Consider the following 16,222-nt stretch of genomic DNA (forward strand, 5'->3'; position numbering starts at 1 on the left):
TGAGAGAAGGAGTGGGATACGGAGAAAACAATTTCCTAGTCAGCTGTATGCCCCATGACAGTACACAGCAATAGCCCAGCAGGAGTGCACAGGCAGGTTATGTCAACACACAAAAGTTGAATTCCAAGTCCTAATTCCAGCCCTAACTCCATTTAACAGATTGCCCCTTATAACTGGTTGCTACTTGTGTTACATTCTCAATTTATTGTTGAGAACCAACAGTTTCCTAACTAATTACTAATAGTAAGACTATTTTTTTTTTTTTGAGACAGGGTCTTGCTCTATCCTTCAGGCTGGAGTGCAGTGGTGCCATGGCTCACTGTAGCCTCAAACTCCCAGGCCCAAGTGATCCTCCCACCTCAACCTCGGGAGTAGCTGGGACCACAGGCATGGCATGAGCCACCATGCCTACCTCATTTTTTTTTTTTTTTGAGACGTAGTCTGGCTCTGTTGCCCCGGCTGGAGTGCAGTGGCACGATCTCAGCTCACTGCAAGCTCCTCCTCCCGGGTTCACGCCATTCTCCTGCCTCAGCCTCCCCAGCAGCTGGGACTACAGGTGCCTGCCACCACGCCCGGCTAATTTTTTGTATTTTTAGTAGAGACGGGGTTTCACCGTGTTAGCCAGGATGGTCTCAATCTCCTGACCTCCTGATCTGTCCGCCTCAGCCTCCCAAAGTGCTGGGATTACAGGCGTGAGCCATTGCACCCCGCTGCCTACCTCATTTTTTTATTAATTTTTTTTTTTTTTGGAGACAGAGTCTCGCTGTGTCACCCAGGCTGCGGTGCAGTGGTGCTAACTTGGCTCACTGCAACCTCCACCTCCTGAGTTCAAGTGATTCTCCTGCCTCAGCCTCCCAAGTAACTGGGATTACAGGTGCCCACCATCACGCCCAGCTAATTTTTGTATTTTTAGTAGAGACAGGGTTTCACCATGTTGGCCGGGCTGGTCTCGAACTCCTGACCTCAAGCGATCTGCCCGCCTTGGCCTCCCAAAATGCCGGGATTATAGGCATGAGCCCCTGCACCTGCACCTGGCCTAATTTTTTTTTATTTTTTTGCAGAGACAAATAAAATGTTGCCCAGGCTGGCCTCAAGTGACTCTCCCACCTCGGCCTCCCAAAGTGTTGAGATTATAAGCATAAGCCACTGCGTCCTGTCAAATGTAAACACTAGTCGCCAATTACAACGTCAACAAATAACTGGGTCAGAAACAAGGATGAAAGAGTAGGAAGTTCAAAGCTGATGTAGTGCAAATAACCCTAGACTGGGGTGCTGATAAATCTGGGTGATGTCTAGGTGACACTGAGCAGATTGCAAAACCCCAGTTCCATTCCATCTTTAAAATCTTACAATTCTACAGAGGAAGAAAAAGGTGATCTATATTTGGAAGAAAGGAAGATCTTGGTTTGATATGTAATAGGCAAATAACAATGCTATTAGGCTAGGTTGTTTAAATATGAATTAATGCCTATCCCATTATCTAGATTGGGTTAACACCCTCTGGTGATATTATATGTCAGTGCTTCTACTGGATAAACGCCAAACTTCTCTCTGGCATTTAAGGCTTTTCCTGCCCAACTTTATCTCAAACTTCTCATGGTTCAGACCTCTAACCCTCTGCTCTAGCCCCAGTCCTGTTTCCTAATCACCACTTACAGCTTTTGCTTAATCCTTCCCACCCACCCTCTCCTAAAGTTCCATAACCTTCATAGAACGTTCCAACTGCTTAAATTTTATGTATATATATATGTACAGGTACTTCCCAATCTTGGCCTTTCTACAGGACTTTATAGCAATCCTATGTGGTAAGCACTGTTGTCCTCATTTCATAGATAAGGAAATTAGGCCCCAGAAGGTTTTGTGGCCTGCCTAGGGTCCTTCAGTTTCTGAGCAGCAACAAGGCTGGGTGTGATTTGTTTGCCTTCAAAGCCCATACTTTTTTCCATTGTACTATGCTGCCTCCATGTATTAAACCATGGAGTGAGGATGCGGTAAAAAAGCCTATAAACCAGTTGTAATGCAGCTTGTTGTGGCATAAATTCAGATACACCACATCCTTTGAACCACACGTGTAATAAACGCTTGGAATAGTATGGATCGATTTTAAGGAGGTTGTTAGTCCTGTTTCCCAAGTCCAGCATTAAAATGATATTCCAGGGTAAATGACAGGTAGGTGGCTTGGAAAATAAAAAAAAGCAACATGGCATAAGAAGAAAATAGTAGGAACGGGACAGAAAAGAGACGAAAGTATAATACAAGCTGGCAATAAACAAAACAGACACTAAGAATATGAAATATGGAATATGGGGCTGAAAAGGACGAAAGGGCTAAAATTCCTAAGTTAGGGGCCCTATGCCTACCGATAAGATGCGCGCGTGTGCGGGGTGGTTATTAATGACAGAGCAGGACACATGGCCAGACAGTGGAACTCAACAGAGCGACAAATAAAGACAGGTCGTGGGAGCACGGGTAGAGCCTGGCACAAGAGGGCGGGGGCCCGACTGAGGGGCCAGAGGGCATGGCAGGGGTTGAAGAGAAAGGTGAAGAGGTTCAGAGGGCACAGCTCCCCAGACTCGAGACAGGACTTCTGTCTTCCCTCAATAGCTGTTGGTGTGCTTCAGGATTCACACCCGCACCCGGCACAGCCCTCCCGGGTGGCTCCGGGAAGAGAGGGCGGTCCTGTCCCCATTCCTCCCCTACTCCCCGGGGACTCCGCGAGGGGCGGAGGGAGGCAGGAGGGTCCTTACCCAGGAAGATGGAGATGATCAGCCGCAGCGCCTGTTCTGACGCGCCCAGGGACGTCGCCAACTTGTTAAGGCTCAGCTCCTGGAAACCCGACTGCAGAACCCCCGCCAGCGCCACCACAGTCCCCTCGTCCCCCTCCGCTGAGGACGCCATCTTAACTCCGGGCGCCCCACAGGGACCCCCCAGCTCCGCGCGCCCCGAATGCAGGCAAAACGCTATCGCTTCACCCCCAATTCCGGCTCGGGGCCCGCCCACGGCGTGCGCATTGGCTAGAGGCCCGCCCCGCGGCGCCAGCTCACCCCGTTATTGGCCGACCCGCGCAGAGGGCGGGGCCTAGAGCGGCAAGGTAGGAAGAGGGCGGGTCTGAAGGTTTGTAAGGCAAAGGTGACTCCTGCCGAGAATGCACACGGTGGAGGCCTAGGGCTGGGCGGGGCTTGGCGTCGGGACCCAGAGCTGCCATTGGAAAGGTCTGAGCCCGTGGCCCGGCGACCGTTCAACTCCGTTCGAAGTGCTCCCGGGAGGAGTCCTCCCGGGCGAGCAACCGGCCGGCCCGTTCGCTGCCTTCCCATTGGCTGAGGCGGGAGCAGGCGAGAGTCTGGGCGCGGGGGGACAGCCCGCGCGCGAGGTTACTCCCGGTCGCCGGCGCTGAGGTTACTGGGGCATGTAACGGGGAGGCGGGAACGCCCGCGCCGCCTCGCGCGCGCCCCCTAACGGCCCCTCCCGGCCCATTCTTAAATTCTTAGGCTGTTAAAGTCGCCTTCACTCCCCGAGGTTCAGTGGAAAGCCCAGTGCCCCAGGAGCAGTCATTGCTCCTTTTATTTCATGTATCCCTTTTCCATGCAATTTCGTGTAGTAAAACGTGATCTTCCCCCGAGAGGCGATGAAATTAAGAAATGCATATTTAACACTTATTATTTTAATTAAAAATTCAAATAGTTTTGCACTAATACATGTTTATGATAAAAGTTCTAACAGTATAGTAATGTAAAACAGCAGAGTCCTATCTCCAGGTCCTGCTTTCCATTCTCACTTCCTACAGGTAATCCTGTTAAGATTACGCCCCAGGGCGGGCGCAGTGGCTCAAGCCTGTAATCCCAGCACTTTGGGAGGCGGAGGCGGGCGGATCACGAGGTTAGGAGATCGAGACCATCCTGGTTAACACGGTGAAACCCTGTCTCTACTAAAAATGCAAAACATTAGCCGGGCGTGGTGGCGGGCGCCTGTAGTCCCAGCTACGCGGGAGGCTGAGGCAGGAGAATGGCGTGAACCCGGGAGGCAGAGCTTGTAGTGAGCCGAGATCGCGCCAGTGCACTCCAGCCTGGGCGACAGAGCAAGACTCTGTCTCAAAAAAAAAAAAAAAAAGAAAAAGAAAAAATTTCTGTCCAGCACTTACCATGTGCCAGGGACTGTGCTGGGCTTGGGAATAGAATCAGGAGCCCAGAACCACGGTGGGAGGGTGCACAAATAATAGCATCAATGAACGTGTTATTGCAAGTGAGGGTAAGTGCTCTGAAGGAAAAGGTCAAGCAAGGTTCTGTGAGAGTATGTAACAAAGGAATACTACGAGTTTCTTGCAATAACTCTTAGTTACAATAATTTGTGGCGCATTCTTGTAAAATTACAGCTTATACTTTTACAGCATTTGCACTTTATAAAGCACTTTTATCCGTATTATTTCACTTGCTTGGACTGTGCAATAGAATATTTATTATGATGATGTCCTCTTACAGAGGCTTGGAAAAATTAAGAACCCGGGTAAGTTCCTTTACAAGTAAGCGGCAGACAGAATTTAAACAAAGGTCTGTCAAATTCTCTACTCCTACTCCCGTTTTGGGCAAAATTTTAAAAAACGAAATATTTCATTCACACAGAAAAGTAGAGGATAATATAACTTCCCCAGGTTAAGAAAAAAAATCACCTATACATTTGAAAAGCTGGTATATCCCTTCCTGAGGGCATTTCCCTCTTTCTTTTCTCAGAGGTCACCACTTTGCTGACTTTGGTATTTATCAATCCCATGCCTATTTTAATACTTTACATACAGCATATATCCAGAAAGGAAAATTAGTATAGTTTTGCATGCCTTATATTGGCCGGGCACAGTGGTTCATGCCTGTAATCCTAGCACTTAGGGAGGTTGAGGCAGGAAGATTGCTTGAGCCCAGGAGTTGGCGACCAGCCTGGGCAACACAGACAGACCCTGTCTCTACAAAAAAAAAATTTTAGACGGGCATGGTGGCACGTGCCTGTAGTCCCAGCTACTCAGGAAGCTAAGGTGGGAGGATCACTTTGAGCCTGGGAGGTTGAGGCTGTAGTGAGTCGTGATCATGACACTACACTCCAACCTGCGAGACAGAGTGAGACTCTGTCTTGCAAAGAAACCAAAAATTATATATATAGGCCAGGCGCAGTGGCTCACGCCTGTAATCCCAGCACTTTGGGAGACCGAGGTGGGTGGATCACCTGAGGTCAGGAGTTAGAGGCCAGCTTGGCCAACATGGTGAAACCCTGTCTCTACTAAAAATACAAAAAAATTAGCCAGGCGTGGTGTTGGGCGCCTGCAATCCCAGCTACTTGGGAGGCTGAGGCACGAGAATCACTTGAACCCGGGAGGTGGAGGTTGTAGTGAGCCGAAACCGTGCCATTGCACTCCAGCCTGGGCAACAAGAACAAAACTGTGTCTCAGAAAAAAAGCTGGGCACGGTGGCTCACCCCTGTAATCTCAGCATTTTGGGAGGCTGAGGCAGGCGGATCACCTGAGATCAGGAGTTCGAAACCAGCCCAGCCAACATGATGAAACCCCGACTCTACTAAAAATACAAAAATTAGCCAAACGCAGTGGTGGGTGCCTGTAATCCTAGCTACTTGGGTGGCTGAGGCAGGAGAACTGCTTAAACCTGGGAGGTGGAGGTTGCAGTGAGCTGAGACCGTGCCATTGTACTCCAGCCTGTGCGACAGAGCAAGACTCCGTCTCAAAAAAAAAGAAAAAAAAAAAAAGAAAGAAAATTATATATGTATTTATAACTTCAGTAAAGCCTAAACATATAGTGTTTATAGAGTCCAACTAAACTGCCTTTACAAAATTATGACAGTAAGAGAAATCTGATATAGTTGACTTCATCTTGCTTTTTTTGAGACAGTCTTGCTATGTCACCCAGGCTGGAGTGCAGGAGCATGGTCTTAGCTCACTGCAACCTCTGCCTCCCAGGTTCAAGCAATTCTTGTGCCTCAGCCTCCCAAGAAGCTGGGATTACAGGCATGCACCACCATGCCCAACTAATTTTTGTATTTTTAGTAGAGATGGGGTTTCGCCATGTTGGTCAGGCTAGTCTTGAACTCCTGGCCTCAAGTGATCTGCCTGCCTCAGCCTCCCCAACTGCTGCAATTAACACGTGTGAGCACTATGCCCAACCTCCCTCATGCTTTTAACCTCCAAGCTATCTTTGGTCATTCCTGGGCATAAACCAAACTGACTTTGGGAGAAATGTAGTTTATAGTTAACCTTAAAGCAGGGATAATAGCCCGTCCCCAAACTAAGCCACCTTTGTAAAACTAGTGAAAGGCCACCAGGTTAAGCTTATGGAAGGGGCCTGAATTCTGCTAAAACGTAGGCATAATTAAGTGATTCCCAACCATTGTTCAGGAGGTCACCAGATTTGTAACTTCCCCAATTATGCATCTAGATAACATCATGTTGTAGAATTTAAGGTTGACCTTTTAGGATGTCTTTTCAGATTTTGGCATTTCTGCAAACGCCAGCTGGACTCATGACTCAACCAGTCCTATGGACCCCATCCAGAGGTGGAATCAGGGCATGAGGATCATTTGCCATACCGCTCTGATTGCATCCCCAACAAACCAGCAGCACTTATACCGTAGGCCCCTGCCCACCAAACTGTCTTTGAAAAATCCTAGCCTCTAGATTTTCAGGGAGATTGATTTGAGTAATAGCTTCATGTACCATGTGGCATGGTCAGCCTTGCATCAATTAAACTCTTCCTCTAATGCAATGCCATGGTCTCAGTGAATTGATTTTGTGTGTGCAGCGGGCAGGAAGAGGCCCACTGGGCAATCACACAGGATAGTGTATGGCAGTGTCCTAGGCCCTCACATTCATTCTCACACTCTTCACACTCACGACTCACCCAGAACAACTGTGAGTCCTGCAAGCTCCATTCAGGTAAATGGCCTATACAAGTGTACCATTTTTAAATTTATTTTATTTTATTTTTTATTTTTATTCAGACGGAGTTTCGCTCTTGTTGCCCAGGCTGGAGGGCAATGGCATGATCTTGGCTCACTGCAACCTCCGCCTCCTGGGTTCAAGTGATTCTCCTGCCTCAGCCTCCCGAGTAGCTGGGATTACAGGCACGCACCACCACGCCTGGCTAATTTTGTATTTTTAGTAGAGATGGTTTCTCCATGTTGTTCAGGCTTGTCTCGAACTCCCGACCTCAGGTGATCCGCCCGCCTTCCGAAGTGCTGGGATTACAGGCGTGAGCCACCGCGCCCGGCCTTTTTAATCTTTTATACCATATTTTTACTGTACCTTTTCTATGTTTAGATGTGTTTAGATACACACAAATAGTTATCATTATAATTGTATTATAATTGTAATACACAATATTCATTATAATAACATGCTGTGCAAGTTTTTAGCCGAGGAGCAATAGGCTATACCCTTGTAAACTAAAGTAAAATTCGAAGCCCCCACTAACTGACCGAATGGACCCTCTCCTGGCAAAGCAGACCCCAGAGTAACCTTGAAAACTGAGTTATTGGTCGTGATGGGATGAGGCCAGGCATGCCTCCTTATGCTCACCCCTCCCTCCTTAACCCGTTTAGGTTTTCTAACCTAAGGGCTAAACAGAAACTAGCTCTTTCAAAAGACTCTACCAGTGATATCAACCAACTGTCTCATATTGTCCCCTCCTTTTACGTCTGATAAGAGAGCTTTGAATACGAAGTGGTTCTGACCAGTCTACAGAGAGTGCAGTGAGGGTTTTCCTGTTCTCTGCTTCACCTTTTGATGCCAGAGGGCCAAAAACTCTGCCCTTAGATCATCCTAATGCCACATTTTTCAACATGGGGTCCGTGGAGAAGCATGAAGCTCAATTGCACATGAGTATGTTTATCCTTTCGTAAAACTCATCACTCCTATAACGTACTAAATACGTACATTTGGCCACCCCACTCAGCATAAATTTCTCTTCCCTTTGGCCCTCCCTTGAAGTGTCTGTTTCTGGCTTCTGGCTGGAGGCTATGCTTCTTGACCTATCAGAATGGCCACCCTGTAGGCTTACAACCCTTTATGATAAATAAAGCCCTCTTTTTTATATTTATGAACCTCATCACCCTGATGAAGCTGGGGACATTGAGCCCCTAAATTCTGATGGATCTTCTTTGCCAGTGAAAGAGGTTTCCCCATCCCTGGTGGAAGCATCCCATCTGAGAGGACTAACCCTGCATTGCCTAAGAAACTGTAATGGTTTCCATGCAGTTGCCATGCAGGACAAAGCTGATGCTCCCCAGGACCCTTCCCCACCTACCCTCTTTGCTTCTAGACCTGTAACTAGACTCAAATCCCAGCAGGCCCCTAAGGTGAGGGACAAAGTGTGACCCATGAGGAAGTGTGCGACACTCCAAAAGAATAGCTTAAGATGTCTAATTTATACAGACAAAAATTTTGGGAACATGTATGGGAATGGATATCGAAGGCATGGGATAATGGAAGGAACATAAAACTGGATCTGGCCAAATTTATTTATATGGTCTTACTAAATAGAGGTTCTACATTTAATATTGCAACTCAGAGAGTTAGGAAGAGCTCTAACAATTTGTCTAGCTATTTGGCTGAGACATGGATCAAAGGTGGGTCATAATGAGTAAATCAGAAATTCCAAACCTGCCTTGGTTTAATGTAGAGGAAGATACTCAAAGGCTTAGGAAGATTGAAAATTTAGAGGGATTGTCATTTAAGAACTATTCACCCACAATGGAAGGATCCAGAAGACATGTTTTTCACCATTATTGTAAGAAATAAATTTGTGGCTGGGCATGGAGGGTGATGCCTGTTATCCCAGCACTTTGTGAAGTCCAGGTGGAGAAGAGCTTGAGGCTAGGAGTTCAAGAGTAGCCTGGGGAGCATAGTGAGACTCTCTCTCTACAAAAATTAAAAGAACAAAACAGGGCCGGGTGTAGTGACTCATGCCTGTGATCGGCACTTTGGGGGGCCGAGTTGGGTGGATCACCGGAGGTCAGGAGTTCAAGACCAGCCTGACCAACATGGTGAAATCCCTTCTCTACAAAAATACAAAAAAAAAAAACCAACCCCAAAAAACGTAGCCAGGCATGATGGCAGGCGCCTGTAGTCCCAGCTACTTGGGAGGCTGAGGCAGAAGAATCGTTTGAACCTGGGAGGCAGTGGTTGCAGTGAGCTGAGATCGCACCATTGCACTCCAGCCTAAGCGACAGAGCGAGACTCCGTATCAAAATAAATAAATAACGCAAAACAGTTGGACATGGCTGTGTGAACCCCAAATATCTGAGGTGGCCTCAGTTAATTTAGAAAATTTATTTTGCTAAGGTTGAGGATGCGAACCCATGACACAGCCTCAGGAAGTCCTGACGACATGTGCCCAACGTGGTCAGGGCACAGCTTGGTTTTATACATCTTAGGGAGACATGAGAACCAGTATATATAAGAAGTACATTGGTTCTCTCCAGAAAGGTGGGGATAGCTCAAAGCAGAGAGAGGGCTTCCAGGTCACAGGTAGGTAAGAGACAAACAGTTGTATTCTTTTGAGTTTATGATAGGCCTTTCCAAAAGAGGCAATCAGATATGCATCTATCTCCATGAGCAGAGGAATGACTTTGAATAGAATGGGAGGCAGGTTTGCCCAGCTTGACTTTTCTCATTAGTTTAGTATTGGGACCATAAGATTTTCCTTTCACATTTACCCCCTTTTCATTTCTTTTTCTTTTTCTTTCTTTCTTTCTTTCTTTTTTTTTTTTTTTTTGGATACAGTCTCACTCTGTCACGCAGGCTGGAGTGCAGTGGCGCAATCTCAGCTCACTGCAATCTCCGCCTCCTGGGTTCAAGCAATTCTTCTGCCTCAGCCTCCCAAGTAGCTGGGATTACAGGCACCTGCCACCACGCCTGGCTAATTTTTGCATTTTCAGTAGAGATGGGGTTTCACCATGTTGGCCAGGCTGGTCTTAAACTCCTGACCTCAGGTGATCCACCTGACTCAGCCTCCTGAAGTGCTGGGATTATGGGTAAGAGCCACCATGCCTGGCCAGGATCAGCAATGTTTTAAACAAAAAGTCAGAAAGATGAGTTCAGTCCATGCAGTTAATTCCTGTTCTGCTTGATATTCATGAACATTTTAGCCCATTAGTCCTATAGGGGAAAGTTTTTCCTCTATTCCAGTGTCGCAATCTCCAAAGTTATAAAAAACCTGCATTCAAGAGCACCTGTTAGACTTTTATAGCTGATTATAAATCCACCTTCTAAAGAGGATCAAAACATTACAACCATTGATGACAAAAAGTTTTAGGGCAGCCATCGTCAAAGACACATTGGCAAGGAAATTTGTTACTTCTGTGGTACACAACAATTTTAACATAACAATTTTGAGGCCGGGCGCGGTGGCTCACGCCTGTAATCCCAGCACTTTGGGAGGCCGAGGCGGGCGGATCACAAGGTCAGGAGATCGAGACCACGGTGAAACCCCGTCTCTACTAAAAATACAAAAAACTAGCCGGGCGCGGTTGTGGGCGCCTGTAGTCCCAGCTACTCGGGAGGCTGAGGCAGGAGAATGGCGTGAACCCGGGAGGCGGAGCTTGCAGTGAGCCGAGATCGCGCCACTGCACTCCAGCCTGGGCGACAGAGCGAGACTCCGTCTCAAAAAAAAAAAAAAAAAAAAAAAAAACAACCAATTTTGATTATTACTGATAATGTACACTAAGTCATATCAGAATTACAGGAGTTTCCCATAACTTTGGAACACATACCGACATCATATTTATACAAATACAGTCCAGAGAAAACCAGCACCATTTTATATTTGACAATGCTTCTTGTATAATTTTTGTAACAAATAAGCCAAATTATGTCATTTTTAGAATTTAGGGAACCCAATATCTTAAAGGAATAATTAGGTCAGAAAAAGACATAATTTATAATCTGATTTTGGAAAGTTTGTCAAGTATCAAAGGTTTCAACACTTGATATCACAAAATAGGATCACAGGTCATTGTAAAATAAGTCATTCATTTAACCGAAGTGATAACTGAAAGATTTCAGAAAAAAAGGTAAAAATCTTCATTCTTTGAGAGGGGAGACAATTTTCCAAACAACAAGCCTTAATAAAAACAGCATGAAGTCAATTTCATTTGTTTTTCAAAATTTTATAATCTATAAAATTTTAATCTTGACCATAAAATATAACTTCCATAAGCCTTTTATAACCTTCATAACTTTTATTGAGGAGTCAGTGACTGCTTCAAGAAAATCTTGGTCATCTGACACAGGGGCCCATATGCTGGTCTTGCATCAGTGTGCCTTTGACATTAATGATTAATTTATAGAGAAACTGAACTTATTTTATCTTTCAAAATCAGCCCTTACCATCTCATGTGTCCACCTCTTCTGCAGTAGCCTCTGGGCCTTGAGGAGTTGAATAGCTTTCATTCCTGGACTTGGCGTCTTTTTTTTTTTTTTTTTTTAGATGGAGTTTCGCTCTTGTTGCCCAGAATGGAGTGCAATGGCGCGATCTCAGTTCACTGTAACCTCTGCCTCACAGGTTCAAGTGATTTTCTGGCCTCAGCCTCCTGAGTAGCTGGGATTACAGGCATGCGCCACCACGCCCGGCTAATTTTGTATTTTTAGTAGAGACGTGGTTCCTTCATGTTGGTCAGGTTGGTCTCGAACTCCCAACCTCAGGTGATCCGCTCACCTCGGCCTCCCAAAGTGCTGGGATTACAGGTGTGAACCACCATGGCTGGCCGCTTTTTTTCTTGATATCTGTTAGCAAAAATTACCGGAAGCAGTTTGATTTCAGCCAGCAAAGCCAGAAATAAACCTTCACTGTCCTACCTTAGAGGTATATCAACTCTCCAGCTCACTTTTGTTTTGTTTTGTTTTGTTTTTGTTTTTGAGACAGGGTCTTGCTCTGTCACCCAGGCTGGAGTACAATCATGGTTCTCCGTGATTGGAGTGATACAATCATGGTTCACTGTAGTCTTGACCTCCTGGGCTTAAGTGATCCTCCCACCTCAGCCTCTTGAGTAACTGGGACTATAGGCACACACTACCATGCATCACCATGCCTGGCTAATTTTTATTTTTGTAGAGTTGGGGTCTCATTATATTGCCCAGTCTGGTCTTGAACTCCTGGGCTCAAGTGATCCTCCTGGCTCAGACTCCCAAAGTGCTAGGGTTATAGGCATAAGCCACCATGCCTGTCCAACGCCCCAGCTCTATGTCATAATTTAGTTTTCTGGGATCTTGATTGCCTTTCCCTTCCACAAGATATCACATTGATTGGCAATTGCAATCAATTACACTGATGACATTATGCTGATCAGACCCAGTGAACAAGAAGTGGCAACTATTCTAGACTTTTTTTTTTTTTGAGATAGGGTCTCGCTTTGTCACCCAGGCTGGAGTGCAATGGTATGATCTTGGCTCACTGCAACCTCTGCCTCCCTGGTTTAAGCGATTCTTCTGCCTCAGCCTGCTGAGTAACTGGGACAGGCATGCACCACCACACCCGGCTAATTTTTGTATTTTTAGTAGATACGGGGTTTCACCATATTGGCCAGACTGATCTTGAACTCCTGACCTTGTGATCCACCTGCCTCGGCCTCCCAAAGTGCTGGGATTACAGGCCTGAGCCACCGTGCCCAACCTATTCTAGACTTATTCATAAGAAATTTGTGTATCAGAGAGTGGGAAATAAATCTGACAAAAATTTAAGGATCTCCACTTTAGTGAAATTTGCAGGGGTCCAATGGTGTGGGTCATGTTGAGATATCCCTTCTATAGTGAGGGATAAGTTGTTGCATCTGGCTCCTTCTACAACCAAAAGAGGCACAACACCTAGTGATCTTCTTTGGATCTTGGAGGTAACGTATTCCTCATTTGAGTGTGTTACTCCAGCCCATTTACTGACCCAAAAAGCTGCTAGCTTTTAGAGGGGCCAGAACAAGAGAAGGCTTTGCAACAGGTCCAGGCTGCTGTGCAAGCTGCTCTATCACTTGGGCCATATGATCTAGCAGACCCAGTGATGCTTGAAGTGTCAGTGGAGAAAGGATATTGTTTGGAGCTTTGTTCCTTAGGATTTGGAGCAAAGCCCTGCCAGCCTTGGTGGATAATTACTATGCTTTTTTTTTTTTTTTTTTTTTTTTTTTTTTTTTTTTTTTTATATACAGAGTCTCACTCTGTCATCCAGGCTACAGTGCAGTGGCACGATCATGGTTCACTGCAACCTCGACCTCCCAAGGTATAGGTGATCCTCCTGCCTAAGCCCCCAACCGAGGAGCTGGGACTACAGGCATGCACCATCATGCTCGGTTAATATTTTTTTTTTTTTTTTTTTTGAGACAGAGTCTCGCTCTGTCGCTCAGGCTGGAGCGCAGTGGCGTGATCTTGGCTCACTGCAACCTCCGCCTCCCAGGTTCGTGCCATTCTCCTGCCTCAGCCTCCCAAGTAGCTGGGACTGCAGGTGCCCACCACCAAGCCCGGCTAATTTTTTTTTGGTATTTTTAGTAGAGATGGGGTTTCACCATGTTAGCCAGGATGGTCTTGATCTCCTGACCTCATGATCTGCCCACCTCAGCCTCCCAAAGTGCTGGAATTACAGGCGTGAGCCACTGTACCCAGCCTCTTATTGAATTTAAACTGCAGGAAAAAAAAGAAAAAGAAAAAGAAACAGCTCTTAGCCTGATACTGAGTCTCCATAGAGACTGAACACTTAACCATGGGCCGCCAAGTTACTATGCAACCTGAGCTGCCCAGCATGAGCTGAGTGTTATCTGACCCACCAAGCCATAAAGTTGGGCATACGCAGCAGAACTCCATCATCAAATGGAAGTGGTATATACTTCAGTTGGGCTGAGCAGGCTATGAAGGCACAAGTAAGTTACACGAAGAAGTGGCAGGCTGGGCGCGGTGGCTCATGCCTGTAATCTCAGCATTTTGGGAGGCTGAGGTGGGTGGATCACCTGACGTTGGGAGTTTGAGACCAGCCTGACCAACATGGAGAAACCCCATCTCTACTAAAAATACAAAATTAGCTGGGCATGGTGGCGCATGCCTGTAATCCCAGCTATTTGGGAGACTGAGGCAGGAGAATCGCTTGAACCCGGGAGGCGGAGGTTGTGGTGAGTGGAGATCGCACCATTGCACTCCAGCCTGGGGAACAAGAGCGAAACTCTGTCTCAAAAAAAAAAAAAAAAGAAGTGGCCCAAATGTCCACTGTCCCGACTCCTGTTGTCACGGGATCCTTGGGGTGTCACTTTGCCCACTGGAAACCTCTGTGGCCGGTGGTGCCTTCTGCCCGAGTATTGCTCATGCCTACTGGGCTTGTTCTGCCCACTTGGCCTGGCAGGCTGTGGTCAGCTCACACTACTGGCCCAGATCCCACACCTGCCAAGGGTGAGCCAGGTGCAGAGTGGCAAGGGGTGTGTGAGTGAGTGAGTGTGGGGTCTAGCCACTGCACACAGTCAGGCATGCAGGTTGCTGTGGCGGGGCAGGTGGCAGCTTCAGGTGCTGGCACAGGTGCCGGCTCCATGCAAGGCTGCAGCTGGACCAGCTATACCACATGTGTCTGGACAAGGGGAACATGGTGGGGCCTAGTTTGGAGACACCAGGAACCGTACAGCCCCAAAGAGGGTGTCACAGCCCTGGTTCACAGAGCCCCTAGGTCTGGGCTCCTTGGAGGGCCCCACAGCTCTTCTCTCCTTCTTGTCACCCACAATGTGGCAAGCAGGGGACCATGTTTCAGGCCTATTTGTGTTACAGCCCTTTCAGTCCCACCATTCAGCAGATCCTAAGTTCTTGGTCCACAAAAAATGAGGTATGCAGACAACTGGAGGGTGAGCAAGGTGGAGAGGAGCTTCACTGAGTGATAGAACAGCTCTCAGGAGACCTGTAGTGGGTAGCTCCTTTCCAAGGTGGGTCATCCTGATGAGAGTGTCCAGTTCGCAGTGGAGAGGAGACCTATAGTGGGTAGCTCCTTTCTGCAGGTAGGTTGACCCAACGGCTGTCCAGCTCTCAGCAGAGAGGAGACCTGTAGTGGGTAGCCCCTTTCTGCAGCTGGTAGTTCCAACACCTGTTCACATCTGGCTGAGTCCAGGGTTTTTATGGGCTCAGAAGGGAGGAAATATGTGCTGATTTGTCCATGGGTGGTTATGGGTGGGCCTGGAAAAAGCACCATAAGTTTTCACTCCAGGCTATGGACTCCACCCAGACCTGGCAGCCTGGCCCCTAGGCTTCAGGACATCCCTGGCCTGAAGGTGGGGTTTCAACAGAGACCCACCCCTTTTCACCCAGGAGCCTGTCTGCCTCCTGCCACCATAAACATGCCACGCATGGCACCCAGGCTGTTTGTACCAAAGGGTGCCTGGAGGCCTGTGCCAAGCTTCCCTTGGCGCCCCCCACCCTTGGTCTCCCTCCTGTGCTCACTGGTGCCCAAAGTCTGGAGAGAACTGAGGCAGCAGGGGGCTGGCATGTCGGTGGTGCCCTGAGCATGTGCACACCCGCTGGGTTGTGACAGCACCGGGCTCAGCTTCAACTTTGCTCCAAAATCGGGGTGTGTGCTGGGAGAGGGGAGAGGCTAGAGAGCAAGAGCAGACACTTCTGAGCCTGCAGGAGCAGGGTGGCCTCCTGGCCCACTGAGAGCATAGGGATGCCCTGGTCCAGAGCCATGGCTGGGTGGCTGTAGCTGCGCCCAAGAGTCCAGGGCTCCTGCTCTGCCAACTCAGTAGGGGATGGGGCTCCTGCCTGTTCCTAGCCCCCACTGACTCCACAGAGTGCGCAGCCCTGGACTCACCTTTCCCACTGCAGCTAGCATTAGCACAGTGGCTGCTCCAGACAGGCCAATGCCACCATCACTGCTACACTACGTTTGTCTCCCAGATTGCCCCTGTGACTTCGTGGGGAGTTGCCTGTGATCAATTGACAGAAGAGAAGACTTAGGCCTGGTTCTGCACAAATGTATGCACCACCCAAGAGTGCTGCAGCTCTACAACCCCTTTCTGTGACATCCCTGAAGGACAGTGATGAAGGAAAGTACTCTCAGTGGACATAACTTATATTTTTAAATTTTTTAAGAGACGAGGTCTCCAGTCTCTTTGGTCTAGTCTGCAGAAGTGAGATGACGAAGGGAATGCCATTGTTTTGAAAGCATTGCGATAAGACACACATGTTGTGCCACTGGTGTGGCTCTGAGGCCTATCACCTTCAGAAGTC

General features: G+C 47.6%; 1 protein-coding gene across 1 annotated transcript in view; it reads right to left on the reverse strand.

Moving 5' to 3' along the window:
- Positions 1–3,003, reverse strand: part of LPCAT3 (lysophosphatidylcholine acyltransferase 3) — a 42,329-nt gene extending 39,326 nt beyond the window's left edge. Inside the window, exon 1 of the mRNA NM_001261586.1 lies at positions 2,748–3,003. Coding sequence (NP_001248515.1) covers positions 2,748–2,898 — 151 coding nt within the window. The 5' untranslated portion in view covers positions 2,899–3,003. The remainder of the gene's footprint in view (positions 1–2,747) is intronic.
- Between the last annotated feature and the right edge of the window lie 13,219 nt (positions 3,004–16,222).

Source organism: Macaca mulatta, chromosome 11 (genome assembly GCF_049350105.2).
Source record: "Macaca mulatta isolate MMU2019108-1 chromosome 11, T2T-MMU8v2.0, whole genome shotgun sequence".
NCBI classification, from domain to species: domain Eukaryota; kingdom Metazoa; phylum Chordata; class Mammalia; order Primates; family Cercopithecidae; genus Macaca; species Macaca mulatta.